Raw genomic sequence first — 22587 nt, forward strand, 5'->3', positions numbered from 1 at the left:
ATATAATATTAATATAAATATTTATATTAATATTATATTATATTAATATTATATTATATTATATTAAATTATATTATATTATAATAATATCTTATATAATATATTATATTGATTATATTTATTAAGTTTTAATTTATTGGTTGTTGTTTTGAAATTTGTTTAAGCTACTGAGTTGCCCCATTTAATCCAAATTGAAAAAATGTAATATAAGAAAACTCTAATATTGCGAAAAGTCTGCCTAGTTTTTGACAGAAAAAATCCAACCACAACCCAAGAAATAAACAGGCACAACCTGATTTTTGAATAAAGGTTGTGGCCTAGTTTTTTTACAAAGAAATTCAAGGTGTGACCAAGAACCTAACCAGGTTTTTTTGACTAAAAACTTGTTTGGATTGGGTTTTTTTAATCCTAGAGGGAGAAAAAATATTGATTATTGATGATTTTGAGGAGGTGATAGTTATTTTTATAAACACTTAAATTGTATTGATATATATAAATAAAATAAAAAATAATAATTTAAAATAGAGGGTATTTTAGTATTTTTGTTAATGATTTGAGTGATGTGATGAATAAGAAGGGAGTGAATTGATGTTTGATTTTGTATGAGTTTTTTTAAAACCTATAACGAACAAGGCACAAGAAAAACTAGGTGTATCACTTGCTTCTTGATCAAAGGCTCCAACCAAAGACCGCGATCAGAGTTCAAGGCCACGATCGAAGGTCATGACTGATACATCAAGGTCGCGACTGATGGCCTATGAACGAGGATTAATTAGAGGCCACGACCGATAGCCATGACCGAGGACTCTAGTGCATAATCTAGTTTCTAATTGAGAAACCCAATCATCTAGCTTGGTTTTCGACCGATGACATGACTGGTTTCCTCCAGCCCGTCTACGACCGAGTTCCACTAGACCACGGATGGTTTAGTTTAACGATATAATGCTCGTCTTATTTCTAAGGGATATACTGAAGAATATGGTATTGATTATGAGGAAATATTTGCTCCTGATACTCGATTGACCTCGGTTCGTAGCCTCATTGTAGTACTTTCTAGCAAAAGATGGCAACTATTTTAACTGGATGTCAAAAATGTATTCCTTAATAGTGAACTAATAAAAGAAGTGTATATGCAACCTCCACCTAGGAATGAACATCCTCCAAATAAAGTTTGTAGACTCCGCAAAGCTCTTTATGGACTCAAACAAGCTCCTAGAGAGCGGTTCGCCAAATTTAGCTACACCATTGGTAATCTTGGTTTAAAATCCAGCTCTTATGATCATGCATTGTTTTTGCGCAAAACAGATAAAGGTTGTACCTTACTTTTACTGAATGTGGATGACATGATAATTACTGGTGATGACACAAATGGAATTCGCAATCTAAAGAATTTTCTACATCAACAATTTGAAATGAAAGATATTGGACATTTAAGTTACTTCTTGGGGCTTGAAGTATCTTCCGATGAATTTGGTTATTATTTATCACAAGCTAAGTATGCAACTGATCTCATATCTCGGGCTGATATTACTGACTCAAAAGTTGTTAGCACACGCATTGACTCCATGTAGCACTTGTTTTCTATTGATGGTACTCCACTATGTGATGAAACACTTTATCGACAAATAGTTGGTAGTCTTATGTACCTTACTATCACTCGACCAAATATTATATATTTTGTCCATATTGTAAGTCAATTTATGTCATCTTCTCGTACTACTCATTTCTCTGTCGTTCTTCGCATATTGTGTTACATTAGAGAAACTTTATTTAATGGACTACATTTTGCTCACTCTTCTCATCTAGAGTTACGAGCATACTCTGATGTTGATTGGGCAGGAGATCCAACTAATCGTCGATCTACTACTGGCTATTATTTCTTTCTTAGCACATCTCTCATTTCATGGAGAATAAGAAACAAACTGTTGTTTCTTGCTTTAGTACAGAATCCGAATATCGTACTCTTGTAGATACTACCTTTGAGCTTCTCTAGCTACAATGGTTACTTCAAGATATGGGTGTTCCTTCATCCATTGCTATTCATCTTTTCTGTGATAATAATAGTACAATACAGATTGTTCATAATGATGTATTTCACGAACATACCAAACACATAGAAATTGATTTTCATCTGACACGACATCATGTCGTTAATGGTACCATACAGTTGATTCTCATTTCTTCCAAAGCTCAGATTGCTAACATTTTTACCAAATCTCATCCTTTTCAACGTTTTCAAGATTTAGTCTTCAATCTTAAGATGTTCAATGTTCTTCCACCTTGAGCTTATGGGAGGGTGTTAGTATATGTTAGGATCTAGGTCGCCGCTGGTGGACCGGGGGGTGGACCGGTTAGCGGTTCTCACTCGTAGGGTGGTGGTTAATCCGGTTAGAGATTAACACCAGGGTTTCAATACTACACAACCTGTCACAAACCCTTGAACTAGGTTCAAGCGCGGAAGAGGTTTGCTTTCAGGTTGAAGCGGCACGCTTGTATGATAGGCACGGTCGGTTTCGGATGATGAAGATTTGGAGATGGTGGGTCGGTTTCGGTAATCTGGATATTCGGTATGGTTAGTATAAAGTCGGTTTGGAGCGGTATGGTTAAGTTAGTCGGTTATATAATGAAGCCGGCAGAAAGTAAATAACACAACAGATTTTATGGATGTTTGGAGATAAAACTCCTACATCACCCCTTCCTCTCGAAACCGCGAGAAGGATATTCACTAAGGAATACAAGTACAAGCCGATCGAGACTTATTTCCTGCTCGATAACACTCTTACAATTTACACCGAAATTGTAATATTTCCTGCTCGATAACACTCTTACAATTTACACCGAAATTGTAAAAACACACTTTAACTTTCAACACTTAGGCTTTCTAGCACAGCACACTTTATCACTTGTAGTAAATGCTCTCAATATCACAGTTGTCTCTTAATGTCTTAAGTCTCTCGTTGTCCCGCATTTACTCTTCTGCAACTGCCTCCTTTTATAGGTGAAATATGCCAACGGTCATATTTCACTTCCTTGAATCTGATTGGCTGATCAGAGGTGTAGTGATTCAGTGTTTCAGAGGTTCAGACCTGCGGTCGTCTCCTCAGACCTGATGGTCAATCTCAGACCTGGCATTATGTCTCAGACCTGGCGGTCTGTTCATTCGGTGTGTAGGACAAGCCTGTCGGGTTTGTCTTTTACTTGATATAGGCACTGTCTGTTTGGACAGTTGTCTGTACTTTGAAGATTTCCTTTCTGGCTTATCCCGAAGTAGAAGGATCCGTTAGTACTATTTTCTGCAGCCTACGGTCTTTCCTCAGACTTGCATGGATATAGAAGTATTTAGTCTGTTCCTTTGGTATCATTCTCAACAGATACCCAAATTGTCTTCTTGTACTGGTCGGTCATTTGACTTGGCCGAATGTCTTTGGTAGTGATGTAACCGGACTTCTTCCGGTTATTCTTGTCTTGTGGATGATCGGCTGTTTGATGGTTCCAGTTTTGAACTTTGGCCGATCCTTTCTTTGTGCGGTCACGTTCCGAATACTCTTGATCGGTTTGGTAGCTTGACCGGTTAGATTTCTTCAGTCGGTTCTCTTGTTCATCCGGTCCGGTTCCTTGTTCCTGCATGGAAAGTTTATTTAAGTTAGGTTTATTTGAACCGGTCTGAATTTATCTAACAATTTCTCCCTTTTGATTATTTTATTTAAAATTATCAAAATCATGTAAGTTTGCAACCGTAGGCCGGTTGTTTTGTTTGGCCGGATTTTGACTTGGGAGAATTTTTCGAAAAGTGTTTGAGAAAAATTTTGGAAAAGGTCTTTATATGAGTCTCTATCTTTTATCTTATCAATTTCTCCCTTTTTGATTATTTTATTTAAAATTATCAAAACTAAGTAGAAATGCAAAATAAGGCCGGATTCAAAAATAACTTTATATATTTATATGTAGATGACCGGAAAAGACAAAATATAAAAATACTAAGGCCAGTAAGAAAGGAAGGATAGTCCCTATTCAGAGTCCGTGAAGTCATAGGCGCTCTTCTTTTTCTTCGGTTGTTGTTGCCTGGTCTGTTCGGAAGAGCGTCGCCTTTTAGACCGGGACCGCAGTTGTTCTTCGACTTCGTCCTCGACTTGGTCGGCTTGCTGCGATGTACTCGGAATGACCGGTTCAGAGATTTCTTTGAACATCTCGGCTATCTGAACTTTCTTAGGGGCCTCCCTTTGTCTCTTTTTCGGTGCTGAAACGGAGGCGGCCGCCTTCTTCTTCTTGTTTTCCTGTGCATAGCCTTCCAGCCTCCGTGCTTCCCTTTCCAACCGCGCGGCATCCTCCGCAGCTCGATTGGCCATTTTCTCAGCAAACCCTGGGAATATGGCCCCAGCCTTTTTAATTCGTGCGGCTTCTACTTCCGCTTCGGTCAGTTGAGTTGTGCGCGGTGCCTCTTTATCTTTGCTAACTTCGGCGTCCAGCGCATCCTGGACCCTTTTAGCCACTTGAGCATCAGCCGCTATAGCCGCGGCCTCCGCGTCCACCTTAGCCCTTAGAACTTCTACCATTTGTGCGGAGAGCGCCTTCACTTCGGCCACGAGACTCTCGTTTGTCTTCTCGAGTTCGGAGACCCGGTTAAGTGTCGTGTCGACCCGTTCGAGGTCTTTCTTTAAGTCGGAGGTCACAGCCTCCAGAGTTGCGGTTCGCTGAGCCCATTTGTCGCGCTCACCGGCCTCTTCCCACAGTCCGGTGCCGAGTTCTGAGAGTCGTGCTTGATGTTGATTCAGAAGCAGCTTTGTCACGTCGGTGAACTTTATGGCCGAATCAATTATGCTGTTGCATCTATCCTTGAATGGTTGAAGCTTGGACACGTCGTGTTCTTGTACGCGGTCATCGATCTGTTCCGATATGGATGCGTCAAGCTTCTGAAGACGGTCCTCAACCCATTCTTTAGCAGCCCATTCTTTAGGAGGGTCTGAAACGGTTACTTCCGGTGGTGGGGGAGGTGATTGCTCGGTGGGATCTGGATCGGCTCTGTCATTGGATTCTATCGGTTCCTCATGCTCTTTTGGAAGTTCTAATGTTGCCGCAATATCCAAAATCTGTGCCGCATCCTCCAAAATTGGTTCCGCATCCTCCAAAATCGGTACCGCATTCTCCAAGATCGGTACCGCATTCTCCAAGATCGGTACCGCATTCTCCAAGATCGGTGCCGCAATATCCGAGATCGGTGCCGCATCCTCCATTGGAGGTGTTGGACAGTTAGCTGGAAACTTATCGATTACAGGAGCTGTGTAAACCGGTACTTTCATTCGGCTGCATATCGCTTCCAGCCGCTCGATTTCTTGAAGTAGTTCCCTTTTGCCTTTTTCAAGCCGTGTTAGCACCTGCGGCGCTACGGTGTCCACCGATCCCGTCTCGTTGTACTCTTCCTTAATTCTCCGGATGCGCTTTCTTAGTTTCCGAAGTTGGATCCTCGGTAACAGGAGACAAGTTCGGCTTTGTACCTCTTGAATTGTGTTGGATTTTGTGAGGCTCAACATCAGGTCCTCTACTTCCTCCAATCTGTCGATGCATTCCTTTTGCGTGAAGGCCGGTAGGATATTTCTATATGTTGTACCGAACCGGTGCTCATGCCACTCCAAGTATAACTCTTCAACGTCTTCGCCTCGCTTGTTAACGCCCTGAAGGATTTTCTGGGCTAATCTATCGGCCTTTGCCTCTTCGGCCTCCTCCCTCTCCGTGTTGTAGCCTTCATCATTGGCTTCTTTATCAACCCCTTCTTCACCCTCGGTGGTCTTAGGATTGGTGTTTGGTTCGGCATCGTTTGGACTCCGAGCCGAATGATCGTCGTCATTTACCGTTCTATCATCGGTCCTCTCCGTGTCGGTTTCCGCAGAGGCCCACTCCTCATCTTCTGTTTGTTGTGGTGGATCTTCGAAGGTTATCTTTTCTTTGTGCGGTCACGTTCCGAATACTCTTGATCGGTTTGGTAGCTTGACCGGTTAGATTTCTTCAGTCGGTTCTCTTGTTCATCCGGTCCGGTTCCTTGTTCCTGCATGGAAAGTTTATTTAAGTTAGGTTTATTTGAACCGGCCTGAATTTATCTAACAGTATATATAATATAATAATATATTATATTACATTTATTATATTTTTTTATATTTTTAATATAACTCAAGTATAAATACATGCACAATATAATTTAATATAATATTATTCCTCTTATATTCTAACCGTTAAGTTTGAAAATCCATTTATTAATGTAAAAGAATTTTATATTTTTTTAATTCTTGGGTTTAGTCAAGGCTAACTTAGATCTGGTTGCTTAAACGTGTTTGTTATGGGTAGGAGGATGTTTGGAAGAATCAAAATCTTGTTTGAAGTAGTTTATAAAATAAATAAAAAAAAGTTTAAAATCTCATTTGGGTTTTTTTGGTTTATTCAAGGCTAACTTAGATCTTAGTTGTACTTGAATTATTTGTTGTTATTTTTGGAATTTGTTTAAGCTACATAGGTGAGGTCCCCATTTGATCCAAATGGAAAAATGGTAATAAAAAAGCTTATTACTTAAAGATATTTGACTAAAGAGTCGTGACCTGATTTTCGAGCGGAGCGAAAAAAATCAATTCACGACCCAAGAAACAAATACGCCCATTGATTTTTGACCAAAGGTCGTGGCCTATTTTTACTAAGAAATTCAGGTTGTGACCAAGAGCCTGCCTGGTTTCTGATCAAGAAAAACCAAGTGTCTGCTTATTTCTTGATCGATGGCCAACACAAAAGACCGCGACCGAGACGTCAAGGCCACGACTGATGGCCTATGACCGATGACCATGACCATGACCATGACCATGACCGAGGACTCTAGTGCATGGCCTGGTTTCTGACCGAGAAACCCAAGTGCCTAGCCTGGTTTTCGACTGATGAAATGACTGGTCTGCTCCATCCCGCCTACGACCAAGCACCCTTAGATCACAACACTATCTAGCTTGGTCACGATCGAACCACTTCGGCTTGTTCAATCCAAGTCCATTAGGGCCCGATTGTTTTCTCTTATTATTTATTTATTTTTCTAATTATCACCTAATTCTATAAATCATAATAAATAAAATCATAAAAAAAAATCAAAACATTTTGCAACAAATTCCCGGAAATAGATTATTTTGAAAATTTAACATTGAATTTTGATTATTTTATGTACCTTTTGAGTTATCTCTTCTCTACATTTGTGTTCATTATTTTAATGTTGCTTTGTTTTCTTATTGTACCTTAACTATATCGACCATCCCAACAAGTTAGTCCAGTGCTAAGAATGAACTTAAGAGACTAAAAAGTCAAGAGTTCAATTTTATCTAAAAGCATTTTGAGTTTAAGCAGGGCATGACTGTGAGGTGTCATGCTAGTTATTTTTAATTCCCAAAAAATCTATAACTAAACGCATGACTAGAAACATATTTCCATAAAACAATGTGCATGATTAGGACAATATGATCATTAGAGGCCTTTTTCCGAGTATAACCGAAAACTGGACTAAAACAAAATTTCTTAAAAACAAGTTTTTACCTTCTTTTTTACCGACTTCTCAGAAAAATAATCGGGTGACTACTTTTTTAAAATCAAAGTTGGTCTAAGTTTTGTCAAACCCTCATTTTGGTTTCTGAGAAATGTAAGATACCTAGATTTGAAAACATTTACGTTTTTATAAATACTCCTGTTGTACCAATCATTTTGATTCTTCGTTTTATTTTACGAGATTCGAGAAAAAGATATGGTTTAAGATATTTACTATTATTCAAAATGAAATAAAAATACTTTTCAAAAAATCCATTTCTACCAATTACATTGGAAAAAATACAAATAAAATTACTATCACTCTTTACTTGAACATCAATTAAAACTTTATAGTAAAGATGATGGTTCACATTTTTTAATCTTTCCACCACAAATACAAAATGAGTTGTCTAGAATAATGAGTGTTCAAGAAAATAGAGAAAACGAAAAAATCATGATGGATAAATAGATGCAACAAATCTATAATGGAGGGACTACTAAGGATAAGAGTCAAGTTAGATCATGTTTTTTAAACATGTTTTAAGAGAGGTTGTTTCAAAGTCAACTTCAATTATTTTGATTTAGGACATTCAAAGTTTTTAGTTTCTATATTTGATTATTTAACTTGTTAATTTTGTTTTATTTTTGAATTAAGTTTCATCATTTGTTATTATTGAGGGTTTGCAACAATATTCTTATGAGGATGGAATAATGTGTCACTATATCACTGGTTAGAAAAATAATAAAAAAGAAGTAGAGAGAAGAGAGAAAATTTTGTTATTTTATCGAACAATATTAGGCCACATTATTTCTTTTAAAATTCTCTCCCAAATTTTCTTTCTTAATCATTTCTCATAAATTAATAAAATTTAAGAAAAATTAATAGATAGGCGTCCGAATTTTTGTTTTGAGAGATGAAGAATTCTCAATAAATTTTATATTCATGGACCTATTTTATATTTCGGGATATTTAATTCATAAACTTATGCAATGAAGCTCTCAACTCTTCCAACAAGATGGGTTAGAGTTGACTTACTAACCTCTTAATTTTGAGCTATAAACTTATTTCTAATACATGAAATAATTAAAAAGAATCTAACATTTTCAAAATTAAAAAACATAACATGTTTGAATATTTTGAAATTTAATTTTAATAAAATTAAATCTCAATATTTGTTGAAAATTCAAAAAGAATACTCTTAGAGTTAAAACATTATTCCAAAAATAATCACTTTATATTTTTATAATTATAACTAAAATTATGTTAATTTATAGTACTTTTATGATATTATATTATTAAATGAGTAATGATAGGGGTGCAAAATATTTGTAGCCGTGATAGCAAATAAGGTGGACTGGTGACTAGCTACTAAACATAATTTAAAATGTTTATTTATCTATATTTTCTACATTAATAATTTCTCTCTTTTCAATTATTAATAAAAAAAAATTATTTTCATTAATAATTTATCTCATTTTTGCTTATTAATTTATAAATATATGTTTATATATTTTGTTATTTAACTTATTTATTTATATATTTGTGTGAAGTAAACAAATAATAATAAATTAAATAAAAAATATATAAATATATATATTTTAAAATATATATTATATTTGATAAATATATATTTAAGAGAAAAAAAATTAATTATAAAAAAATTAATTTTTTAATTAATTATTTCTCCTCTATTAATATAAATATATATATATATATATATATTTATTTATTTATTGCGATTAATAATTTATTTATTTGTTTTTAGAATGAGTACTAAAGATATATGGAAAATAAATAAATAAAATAAATAAAATATATAAATAAAAAATATATATATATTAAATTATAAATATATATATATATATTTAAAATTTTGCTATTTTTTTTTATTTTTTTTAAATTGTTTTTAAATTTTATTTTTTTATAAAATGTATTAGAATCTTACTCGGTTAACTAACTTATATTAATAATTCATATTTTAAGTTATATTTATCTTAATATTAGTAACTATGATTTGAGTTGAATAAAATATTAAAATGATAAATTATTAATGAAGAGATAATACATTTAAATTTATAAATATATATAATAATATATATTAATAATTTTAAAATTTTATTTATAATAATTTAATAATATAATATTAAAGAGAGATAAATTATTAAATATTTTTTAAAAAAAATAAAAAATTAAAAAAAGATAGAATATTAAATAATTTTATAGTGACTTGTAATATTTATAATTAAAGAGATAAATTGATACACCTCTTATTTATTAAATGACATGTATAATGACACTTCATTAGTTGTGTTATTTGTCTACAAATGTTTTTCTTCCCTGTGATTACTCATTATTAAATATTAAATAAATACATTTTAAAATCAAAACAAATGGAAAGCCGCAAAATACCCAAATTTCGATAGAGGTTCTTAATTTGACTAAGGCCCACTCGAAGCTTAATTTATTTGACTAACCTATTGTGAACATAACAGGACACTACTAGATTTAATTTTTATTTTAATATAACCTATCCGCAATCTATTAATAAGAAAATATAAATTAAAAATGATGATCAAATATCTTCACAAAATAATACAATTTCCAACAACTAAAAGCAATTGATCAAACACAGAATAATTAATTAAAGAAACCAAAATTCATCATGATTAACCATACATTAGTTAGGACAAAAATTCATTAAGTCTCAAACAATTCAACTTATTCAAATATCTAAAACAACAAAAGTAAATCAAACAAAAATAGAGTAGATCAAATAGTTGCTAACTCGTTTATCCATATCCAAGAGAAAGATAGCAAGTTAAGACAATCTTAGTTAGAAATGTCATAGGAACAAGTTGGCGACATCAATGTTAATCTTTCCGGGAATTGGTGGTAGATGCTTCATTAGCTCTACATTTTCGTCCACGCTTCATAATCAGAAATATAAATGAATAAGTTTCAACTATTAAATGTTAAATAAATAACAATCCTAAATTAGGAGTTCAAATTTAATAATCCAAAACATAAAAAGAAGGAAAGATTCAAGATAAAGTATCATACAAGCTAAATATTTTAAATATGTTATTCCTTGCTTGCCTTAGAAGATTGAAAATTTCATATGCCTGCAAGAAAAAAATATATTAAAAAATCAGACTAAAATAAAATGATGATTAATTAGAAAATTTCCTAACATTTAATTTAGAATATGTGCTTTACCTCTAGATATTACCTTAGAAGAGGTAATATGATCATAAGCTTTGTTATTTTCTTCTACTAGCTCTCCAACCACACCTAATGAAGCTACATAAAAAAAAGGTTATTGTTATTTTTACTAATATTTGTAAAAATAAAAATTGAATAGGGAAACCTTTGAATGAAGCATCATAATGTGAATTAACAGAACCCACAAAAATACTTGGGTTGTCATCAACTCGTCTTTCTGTGCCCTGTTTTTTAAAAGAAAAGAAAAAGAATTACATAACAGATTGCATACTTAATTTGAATATGAACTTTAAAGATTTTATTGTAGGAGAAACTCATAATAGGTAAGGTTATAGATAGATTGCACAAATAATGAAAAAAAAAATATTTTTTTTATCATTCTTCATAATTTCTTTTTCATTAATATTATTGGTCACAATTTCCTGCATATCATAAAACATCAAATTCTTTCATAATTCAAACATAAAGGAACAACAACAAATAAGATCAATAGGGTTATGATTAGAAAAATACAAACATTTAATCATTTGATGCGGAATGTCACATCACGAATTGTCTTGTTAGGCAAATGGTTAGAAATCTTGGCATACTTGGCTATGTTGGGTTATGATTCATATCTATATAAAAAATGAATTAGTTCCATATGACTTATCGTAAGTTAATTATAATGAGAAATAGAAAAAAAAAATACTAGACCTAAGAAGAATAAAAAGAATAAAGTCAACTAAAATAACTAGACTTTATAATTAAGTGTGTGAAAAAATTAAACCATTAAAAACCAAGTCACTAAATCATGGTTATAAGTTAACTAAAATGAGAATAAAAAACATATTGGATCAAACAAGAAAATAATCAATAATCAATTAAAATGAGAATTTTTATTAATAAATCACAGAATTTTGTTAATTAGTTAAGTTGTTTTCTTACTTTCATTCTAATTCATTTTAATCTTTCAATTCGGTTTGGATTACATTCTTACACTTACAAATGAGACCATTTTATCAAAACTCATTAAAAATGAGTATAAGAAAAATATGTATTAACTCAATTGAGCAAGAAAAAAATAATAATAACAAAAGTCATTTATATATTTTGAGATTTTCAAGACTGAGGAGAAGACCACAAGACAATGGCGGGATGCTACCGGGCAGGGTCATACTTTGCTCGATCCTCTCTGATTTTACGATAAAAAGTAGAGAGATATCACGCCTAAAAGTAAGAATACGAGACATCTAATTAACCTTCCCATTCCCACTTTCAATTGATTCAACTTAAACTCTTATTGGTCATATGTCTTGTGAGCATTCAAGGTTTGAATCCTATCGTTCACGTTTTAATTTACTATATATTATTTTGGTCTGTGTTGTTTTTTTATGACTATGTTCTCTAAATTACCTATTTTTTTTGTTCAACTTCCCAAAATGAAGAAAATTTGTTCCTTCTACATGTTCACCTCTTTCATCTCACAATTTAGTATCTCGTGTGACATATATCAAGATATAATCATTTTATCCTACATCACATCATATGCCCACAATATAGTTTTAATCATATTCTCATTTATCTTGTATCATCATATTCATTCAAATTATCACTCAAAAACATAATTTTTCTAAAAAGAACAACAGAAAGTTTAGGCATTTAGGCAACAGAAATTATGACTAATGCTCAACCCTGTGATGATGCAGTTTAGGCATTTTAAAGGTTTGAACTTTTCCAATATAGTTACTAAACTAACTTATTTTTGTTAATCTCATTATTAAACCATGATAAATGATATTATTTTTTTTAAAAGTGTTAAAAAATAAATAAAAGATGCATTTACTAAATTTTAAAGAGAATTTAAAAAAAAAAATACAAATTAGAAAAATTATTTTTACTAACTTATTTTTGTTAATTTTATTATTAAAATATTACAAATGATATTATTTTTAAAATGTGTTAGAAATAAATAAAAGATGCATTTATTAAATTTCAAAGAGAATTTAAAAAAATAGAAATTTTATTTTTGTATAATTTTAAAATGTTTCAAAATTTTAATTCACTTCAAAATTTATTATATTTTCGATTTATAAACCAAAGTTCTAGAATATTCATAAACCAATCTTTATTACAATACTACAGATCTTATAACATTTAGAAAATTTTATAGTGATTCACCAATTGAAATGATAATTATATGACATCAATCTAACTTCATCTATAAAAATAAAAAACATATAAAACTAAAATTCAATTAAAATTAAACAGAATAATTGAAATAATTAATAAAAATACATTTTCAACTCATGAACAACTAATTACATTTCATAAATGGTTACAAATTCTCAATCTGAAACTATCTACTTATTCTATATAAACCATCCTAAACTATATAAATATATGTGTTATCTTCATCTTCAGTGAACAAATTGTTCCATGAATAGGCTACTACACTTCAATTTTCATCCATTTTCCTTCATGGAGTAACTCTAATTCAAAACATGGAAAGCTCGTACAGAAGATGAGATAGGCACTACTCTATATAACCCATCATAGACATTCACTTTACCAGTCACGCTTTGACTGCATTTGAAATCAATACTTCTTTTGATTGGAAGGCACACACCATCCTCGCCTTTCATCTTCCGATCAGAGTTTCGTTTTACCTTTTCTCCTCGTCTTGAGATAAACCCTAATTAGAGAGAGGTAGAAGAAGACGGGCGATAGAGAGAGATGTAGAAGAAGACGGCGATAGAGAAAGAGGTAGAAGAAGGCGATAGAGAGATGTAGAAGAAGACGGCGATAGAGAGAGAGGTAGAAGAAGACGGCGATAGAGAGAGATGTAGAAGAAGACGGCGATATAGAGAGAGGTAGAAGAAGACGACGATATAGAGAGGAGTAGAACTGTAGAAGTCGGCGGCTAGACAAAAAAAAGATTTGATAAGGGTTTCTAATGTGATTCTGTCCCTTTTTATCCTAGTTAATTAGGGCGACATGTAAATTATATTTAAGTCCCTAAATAACTTTAAACTTTGTATTAATCATTTGGGAATTAGATAACATTAACATTGACCTCAAACTTATATAATAAAAGTAAAAATAGTCAACACATTTGTTTAGCTATAAAGAAAAAAATATATTTGAACTTTGTTCACATAACTAAAATCACGTCCTCAATTTATTGAAATAACATTTTCAATTTAAATTAAATAATTAAACACATTCACACGTTTACATTATGACATAATGTTAAAAAATAAAATTAATAATAAATACTAAAATCATAATTTTGAACCAGTATAAACGTTCAAATTTTAACAAATAATCTGTAAAATTCGGAGGATAATGATATCAATGCAATTATAGGCATTTGTTGAAAGATCAAATCCTATTAAGTATGAATATCAACAAATTATTTAACATAGTCATATATAAATGACTAAGGTTAATGTCACTTAATGAGATATAAAAAGGAGAACATGAAAGTCTTAACTACTTTTCATGTAGGCTACTAACAAGTGACATCTTAGGGTAATCATATATATATATTTGATCGTGAGACTATCCACAAATATGTTTAAGTGAAAACTAATAAGCTTATCATAGGCTTACTAACAACTAATGCTTAGGAGTACATATGATCATGATACTATCAACAAATGAGTTTATCGTGAGAGTTAATAACTTGCCACAGAGGCTACTAGCTACCAACAGGTAATGTCCAGGACGATCATGTATAAATGATCGTGGTACTATCTACATATATGTTTTGTGTTTTTTGAATTTAAGGAGATCCCTCATTGAGAAATATAATTTTGATTGGGTACATATCGAGAGATAGAGTTTGAACGGATCATGTATGAAAGATTGCGTTACTTGTCTAAAGACAATGTTTTGGATACCTATGGAGCGGTAGTGTTAACATATCTATTAAGGGATAGAGTTTTTTGTGGATCATATACGTATGATCTTAGTATTTGTTAACATACAAAGTTTGGATACCTATTGCGAGATAGAGTTTTTATAGGATCATTTACGAATGATCTCGGTACTTGTCGACAAACAAGGTTTGGATACCTATCCCGAGATAGGGTTTTGATACGTATCGAGGGATACGGTTTTGATACCTATTAAGATATAGAGTTTTTATAGGATCATGTATGAATGCTTTCAATACTTATCTACATACAAGGTTTGGATATTATCGCGAGATAAAATTTTGATACCTATCGAGAGAGATATTTTGATACCTATCGATGAATAGGGTATTGATACCTATCGAGAGATAGAGTTTTGATACCTATCGCGAGATATGATTTTGATACCTATCGAGAGATAGTATTTTGATACCTATCGAGAGATAGTATTTTGATACCTATCGAGAGATAGAGTTTAGATACCTATCGAGGGATAGGGTTTTGATACCTATCAAGAGATAGAATTTTGATACCTATCGAGATATAGGGTTTTGAGACCTATTGAGAGATAGGATTTTACTGGATCATGTACGAATGATCTTAGTACTTGTTAACAAACAAGGTTTGATACCTATCAACAAATAGGATTTTTGGACTTTAGAAAATGAAACAAACTTGAATAAATTGCGTCTATTGAACTTGTTAAAATAAGAACACGATTACAACTTATATAAAGTAAACAAAACTTAGACATTAAACTAAGAGACTTGGAGGGTCTCATTAACTAGAGATAAGACCAAAAGAAATGGACAATTCAAGATACTCTTAAATAACAAAAAGACAAAATGATGTCCGATGAACTACTCCCAACTTAGATCGTGGATCTTCGAAAGGACCTTTAGGAAGTGCTTTTGTGAAGATATCAGCAACATTGTCTTCACTCTTTACTACAACCATCTCAATGATTCTCGAATAAAGTAATGCTTCAAATGAGTTTTTTTCTCGAATGAAACATAGGATTTAAGTCAATTTAATAGAACTCAAATTATCTTCATGGATAGGAACCAACTCATCAAACTTGACATGAAAATCCTCCTAGAGTCTATGAAGCCATATGAAGTCTTGTGTTGTGTGAGCTGAAGCTTTGTATTTTGCTTCTATTGTAGAAAAGGATACCGATCATTGTTTCTTGCTACCCCAAGATATGCTAGTGTTTCCACAAAGAAAAACAAACCCAGATGTGGAACTTCGATCGTCTCGATCTTCAGCAAAGTCAACATCCGCAAATCCTTGCAACACAAATTTTGCATCTTTTTCGTAGAGTAGACCATTATCTGGTGAGGTATTAATATACCTTAGAATTTTATTTGCTTCCTCGATGTGTGGTTTACTTGGCTCCTGTATGTATCGACTCACCACTCCAACTACATAAGTAATGTCAGACCTTGTTAAAGTCAAATAAACGAGACTTCCCACAAGAGCATGATACGGACGAGGAAATGGTAGACATGTTCCTTCGTCTCGATTGAGTTTGGGATTTACGTTAAGAGGAGTATAACTCTTTTTTCTATTTATCATACCAAATTTATCTACCAACTTCTTTGCGTAGTTGATCTGTGATACAACAAACCTTTCTCGAAATTTTCAATTTGTGGACCAAGGAATGTTCTAATTTCACCAAGCTTCTTCATCTCAAAGAGAAGCGAGAGCTCATCTTATACCCGATTAACCTCATCATAGTTACTGCCCATCAAGATTATGTCATCTACATATAGAAGCACCACTACCATATATCACTTACACTTCTTTGTAAATAGACTTGAGTCAGATTTTAAAGCTTTATACCCACAAAATTGAAGATATTCTGTAATCTTTACATACCAAGAACACGGGGCTTACTTTAATACATATAGTGTTTTATTAAGTCTACAAACCAACTGGTGACCATCCTTCTTCTTGAATATAGGTGGTTGGTCAATATATATTGGGAAATTAAGTTCTCTATATAGAAATGCATTCTTGATGTCTAATTGCCACAACTTCCGTCAAGAATTTGTTTCTAAGGCCAACACGGTGTGAATTAACGCCATCTTCATAATTGGGCGGAATGTCTCCTCATAATCTTCTCCATACTTCTGTGAGAATCCTCTAGTGATCATTCTATCTTTGTATCGATATATGCTTCCATCAAACTTTCGCTTGATTCGATACATCCACATACATGTGACTACTTCAGTATCAGGAGGCTTCAAAACGACGTCTCATATCTCATTCTTCTTGAGAACATGCATTTCCTCCTCCATTGTTGTCACACATTCTTTGACATTCTTTGCTTCATTATGAGAAACGAGTTCCACATTGTCTATTGCGTTTCACAAGAAAAAAGAGAAGTTGTTACAAAGTTATCATTCATGAATTGACATGGCCTTATAATGTTCATTTTGGTCAAGATTCCTCATTTTGTTGTTGACTAGATTCTTCCTAGTGTGGACTTCATGGTAACATTTTACTTTTTACTCTTTCATCGAATAAAGTATCTTGAGCTAAGTTAGAGCTTTCTATATCACTATTATCACTACTATAGGAGCTTCTCGTACATGTGGGTATGGAAAGATTAGTCTGAACAGTTTTCTTAATATCCTTCATGTAGTACATTTGTGGGTCGATGTATCCATACACCGCCACCCTTTCCTCCTCTAGTCATAGTTGATGAACACACATTTAACTGCATTCTCGTCCAATTTGCTACTTCTTGAATATTGAATATGGACATAACAAATAGATCCAAAAACTCAAAAATACTTAACACTTGGTTTAAAACCAAAAAGCATCTCGAATGGAGCTTGAAACTTATTTGGTTAAGCGGAACTTGATTGATGACATAGGTAGCACAACTCATGTCGTTTTCGCATAACTGCTTTGGTATATTCTTCATATGAAGCGACGATTTACAATTCTCTATAAAGTGTCAAATCTTCCTTTCGGCAATCCCATTCTGTTGTGGGGTCTCAGGACAAGAGATTTATCTTTATTAACCAATTTTTCCTACAAAATAATTCAAAATCTTTTGAGCAAAATTCTCCACCATTGTCTATTCGCAATACTCAAGTTTTTCTATCTTGTTCTCCTTCTACCATCTTGTTGAACTCGAGAAATTTAGTGAACACTTCAGACTTCTTTTTCACAAAATACCCAAGTGAACCGGGAAAAATCATCCACAAACAACAACATGTACTTACTTCCCTAGTATGAGGTAGTCTAAGTTGGGCTCATCAAGTCACTATGAAGTCGATCTAAAGGACCCTTACTTCTTGATGAGTTTTCCCATATTAGAATCCTTCACACACACTTTTCTTCTCTATCCTCAAATCTTTAGGTAGAACTTCGACAAGTTTCTTTCGAGACATAACACTAAGCATAGTCATATTGACATGCCCAAGCCTTGCATGCCATAGAAAGGAGTTGCTTTTGTCGTTCATATTTTCGATGTACGAATTTGATGCTGAAAGGACAAAGATATCATTTACCCAAGTTCTAGTGTGAACAACATCTTCCTTGATTTCTTTCACGTTCCTTAATAACTTCACATCATGTGGACCGAACAACACATGATTTCCGACTTCTACATCATTTGCAACCGAGAAGAGATTCTTTTGGATTCCTACAACATGGTAGACATTCTTTAGAATAATATATTCTCCTTTATCTTTATCAATGAAAATCGATCCTTCCTTTTTAACTCCGTGAACCGAGTTATATGTCGTGACAATTCCACCGCCCCCATAATGAACTCGACTCGACGAGAACACATAATCATCTCTAGTAACGTGATGTTCGCACCCTAAATCAACGATCCACCTTTGATCGATCTCATTTTTACCATGAGACAACTCTGTTTGCTTTTCCTTCAAAGTCTTCACACCGACATGAAAAGCCTTGTACCAGTCCTTCTCAACACGCTGGTTAGATTTTTCTCCGAGATTTGATCTAGCGAAATTTCCATTCAAATTTACACAACAATGTTTCTTGAAGTGTCTAGTCTTGTCGCACCTAAAACATTTAGGGGCTTTTTAGTTATATTTGAAGAATCCTGACATGTTTCTTCCTTTTTTGACTTTCCCTTTTTCTAACTCGATTTCTACACAAATAACGCAATGTTCGACTCCTCATTTATACTCGTTCAACCCATTTGTGTGGCCAATGACTTTTGAGATGATAAGAGATTTTCAAACTTCTCGAATAATGGTTGTTGAGCCCAAACTTGAATCGAGGTGATGAATGGTGTATACTCGGGTCAAGTCCTTGAACAATATGTCTCTTTGTTCGAGCCTATAAGATTTTCTCATTTGGTTCAATAAAGAAATTTCTGAGTATATATTCTTTACCTTAAGAAAGAACTCCAAGTTAGTTCTGATTTTCTTTGCGGTTTCCAACTCGTTTTCAAGCATTTGGAGATGAGTCACGTTCTTCTTGTTGAAAACACGGTCAATTGTTTCTCAGATCTCATGAGCATATCCACAACCGATAATGTGCTCGAACAGATTGTGCGATATTTACCTCTTCAACACAAATTCTACCTTCGCGTTGAGTTTCTTTCACTTCTTCGATGCTTCCTCATTATCAGCGACATCCTCAAGAGCTATATCATCATCGTCTACGACGATGTCCCATAAGTCTTCCCAGACCAAGTACGATTCCATACAAGTCTTTCATATCCGGTAGTTTGACTGGTTTAACAACTCCAAACCGAGTCCAGTTACGCGACCACTACTTTCCATAGCGAATAACAACGATACCTTTTTCACTAACATAACAAAAGGTTTGATACCATGTAACGAAGTCACAATCAGGACTTCAATAATTGAACAATGAAGAAACGTATTAGAAATTAAATAAAGACTTTCGAGAATAAAATAAACATGAATGAAATTTTGTCTATTAAACATGTTGAAATAAAAACACGATTACAACTTATATAAAGTAAATAAAAGTTAGACATTAAACTAAGAGATTTGAAGAGTCTCATTAACTATAAATAAAACAAAAAGACTTGGACAATCCAAGGGACGGTAAAATAATAGAAAGACACATTAATTATTATTATTATTATTTTAGTTTCTAACACATTCATCTACGATAAATGGTTGTATATACTTCCACTTACACCTAATCACTCTTCAACTTAGATTATTCTGATTTTACAATTATGGCATTTTCCCTTTTGTTTTGGTCACACCCAATCACAACCCTTTCAATTTTGAACTTATTTCATTCTTGCTCTCTGTTTGCCTTTTTTGTTTTATTTTTTCACGATTATGTAAGAATCAAACACAAAAAATATTTTTATTTATTTACCATTTTCTAATTATTTATTATTTAGGATTTTATTTATTTATCTTGTGTCCGACATTTAATTAATTCGAGTTCCAATACAAAGTCATTTCTCGAATTAATTATTTTATTTTACATATTGTGCAATAAAATAAGCCCATTTATGAATTTCAAAAATAATATTTTTTAAATATATGCTCGAAATTTTTAAAGTTATGAATTCAAATAATGCAAAATACGGGTGTCTACTTAGACTTACAACAATTTTAAAAAACTGAATAAAATGAAAATGACTTAAATTATTTTATTAAACAAAAACAACTTTCTTAGGACCAATTGGATTGGTTGCTTCATTTCGGTACATTTCTTGTGTAAATAACTTTTTCTTATATTATCCCAAAAAAAATCAGGCATGCTTAGAGAAATAAGACCTGATGAACAAAATAATGTTTATGAAATTATTTCAGGTTTTATCTGATTTGCATCCTATATATAGGTATGTCGAAGTCTGACCTAATATTTTCCTACATCACCATACATCAGACTTAGACGCGTGTTTAGGGTCAATGAATACTTACCTCTAAGAGTAGAAAAATGATTATAAACATAAAGAAAAATAAGGTGCAAATTAAGAATGAGATAAACAAACAGAAGTGTAAGAATCATGTTTTCAAAAAATGTCAAATCTTCAAAAGTAGAGAACTTTTCCACATGTAACTAAGCACCAAGCCCAAAATAGAATTTAAAAAATATTTTATTTCTGAGAAAACTAGTCGACAACTCACAAAATCAAATCTGAATGAAAAACCAAAAGTTAGTCTGATGATATTAGAGATGCTAGTAGTTCCAGTCAAAATTCTTAGAAGTAAGCTCGAATACGAAAATTCGGGGATATTTCACAGCATGATCGAATGACGATTTTTTAAGATTGCAACCCTATAAGAACTAGATCTATTTTCTAAATCTCAATTTGGATTTAAAAATGTGATTTCATTGTTTGTATAGGTTGTTCTTTGATTTTAATGATTTGAATTAGTCTTATATACTATATATATGATTTTTAGATAGGTTTTAATCGAATGAAATTCTCCTTACAAGAAACGCCCCATTTTCAGTTTTTATTTTTTATTTTTTGGTTTAGTTAAGGCTCACTTAGAACATGTTTGTTATGGGTAGGAAGATGTTTGAAATAATCAAAATCTTGTTTAAAGTAGTTTATAAATTTTTTAAAAATATGTGTCAAAATCTCATTTCGGTTTTGTTTGAATATGTTTGATGTTGTGTTTAGTTATGTAATAAATATAATCAATATAATATATTAGAGATATAATATAAAGATAGTATATTTATAAGATATTATCATAATATTATAAATTGTGATTAGAGCTGTCAATTTAGGTTAGGCCCGTTGGGTTGGCCCGCCCCGCAAAATAATTTAAACAGGTTGGGTTGAAATATTAGTAACCCATTTGGATGTGGGCCTACACTTGTCAGCCCGCTCGGGTCATGGGCCTAGGCGGGTCGGGCTTGGGTTGGCCCACGGGTTGAAAAAATTAATTTAATCTAATTTATAGCCTTATAGGCATATGCCGCATAACCCTAGTTTTTTTATCTCCTAAGAAGCACCATAGTAGTCAATACTCAATACTTGGCATATCGGTCGTCAACTACTTATTTGTTCTGCCTTTCTTCTCTACATTCTCGCCTTCAAGGATTCGTGGATTCAAACTTGGTTCCAGACTACAAAAGTCATTGCTTAATACTTCGCCCATTGGCCGCCGACCACTTATTTGTTCCGCCTTTTTCTCTTCGTTCTCGCCTTCAAGGATTCGTGGATTCAATCTTGGTTTCAGTTTAAGAAGCTTCAGAAAGTTTGAAACTTAATATTGTGAAATAATATATTCATTTTCAAAATGGACTCCTCTAAAAATCAATGTATTAATTTGGATGTTGATGAATTTGAAAGTGCTAAGAATGATGAAGGGTCATCTAAAAAATCTAGAGAATATTCTGATATTTGGATGTATTTTAAGAAAATGAAGTTATTGATAATATAGAAAAAGTTGAATGTAATGGAAGCAAAAAATAGTATAAATATGGGGTAAACATTATGGGACTCTACATTGTGGTGTCTTGTTAAAACTTACAACAAATTGAAGTTTCACGAAGTATGACAAATGATTCTTGATCAAGATGAAAAGATGAAGTCTAAAAAAATAGACAAAAGATTTCACGTGAGCTACTGATTTGTGCAATCATTAGACATGATTTACCATTTGCATTTGTTGAGTATTCTGGAGAAGAATTTGACATTGATTATATCTCGATTGATTATATTTAAAAATGTTGACTTTATTGAAATTTCTATTTTATGGATTTTTCAAATTTTATTTACTTTTTTTAATCATTTGGTCAATTAATGTGAAATGATAGAAAAGACTCTTGTTTGGCGTGTATCATGACTGCATGATCATGTTTTGAACTCTTATTTTTTAGAACTTTTAATTATTTTTATTTATAGCGAGACAACACGCGGGCTGGCCCGTCTAACCCTAACCCATCTTGGGTTGAGTTGGGTTGGCCCACCATCGACCC

General features: G+C 32.7%; 1 protein-coding gene across 1 annotated transcript; it reads right to left on the reverse strand.

Moving 5' to 3' along the window:
* Positions 1-15840: 15840 nt before the first annotated feature.
* LOC124913027 (uncharacterized mitochondrial protein AtMg00810-like) lies at positions 15841-16451 on the reverse strand. The gene is made up of 2 exons (XM_047453653.1): positions 16383-16451; positions 15841-16275 (listed from the first exon to the last, which is right to left on the reverse strand). Exons 1-2 carry the CDS (start codon positions 16449-16451, stop codon positions 15841-15843), a joined length of 504 nt encoding a protein of 167 aa, XP_047309609.1.
* Positions 16452-22587: the final 6136 nt, after the last annotated feature.

Source organism: Impatiens glandulifera, chromosome 8, assembly GCF_907164915.1.
Source record: "Impatiens glandulifera chromosome 8, dImpGla2.1, whole genome shotgun sequence".
NCBI lineage: Eukaryota > Viridiplantae > Streptophyta > Magnoliopsida > Ericales > Balsaminaceae > Impatiens > Impatiens glandulifera.

Coding starts and splice junctions, on each gene's coding strand:
- LOC124913027 (XM_047453653.1), bottom strand. CDS start 16,451: ATGGTAGTGGTGCTTCTATATGTAGATGACATAATCTTGATGGGCAGT. Junction 16,276..16,382: donor ACTATGATGAGGTTAATCGG/GTATAAGATGAG, acceptor GTTGTATCACAG/ATCAACTACGCAAAGAAGTT.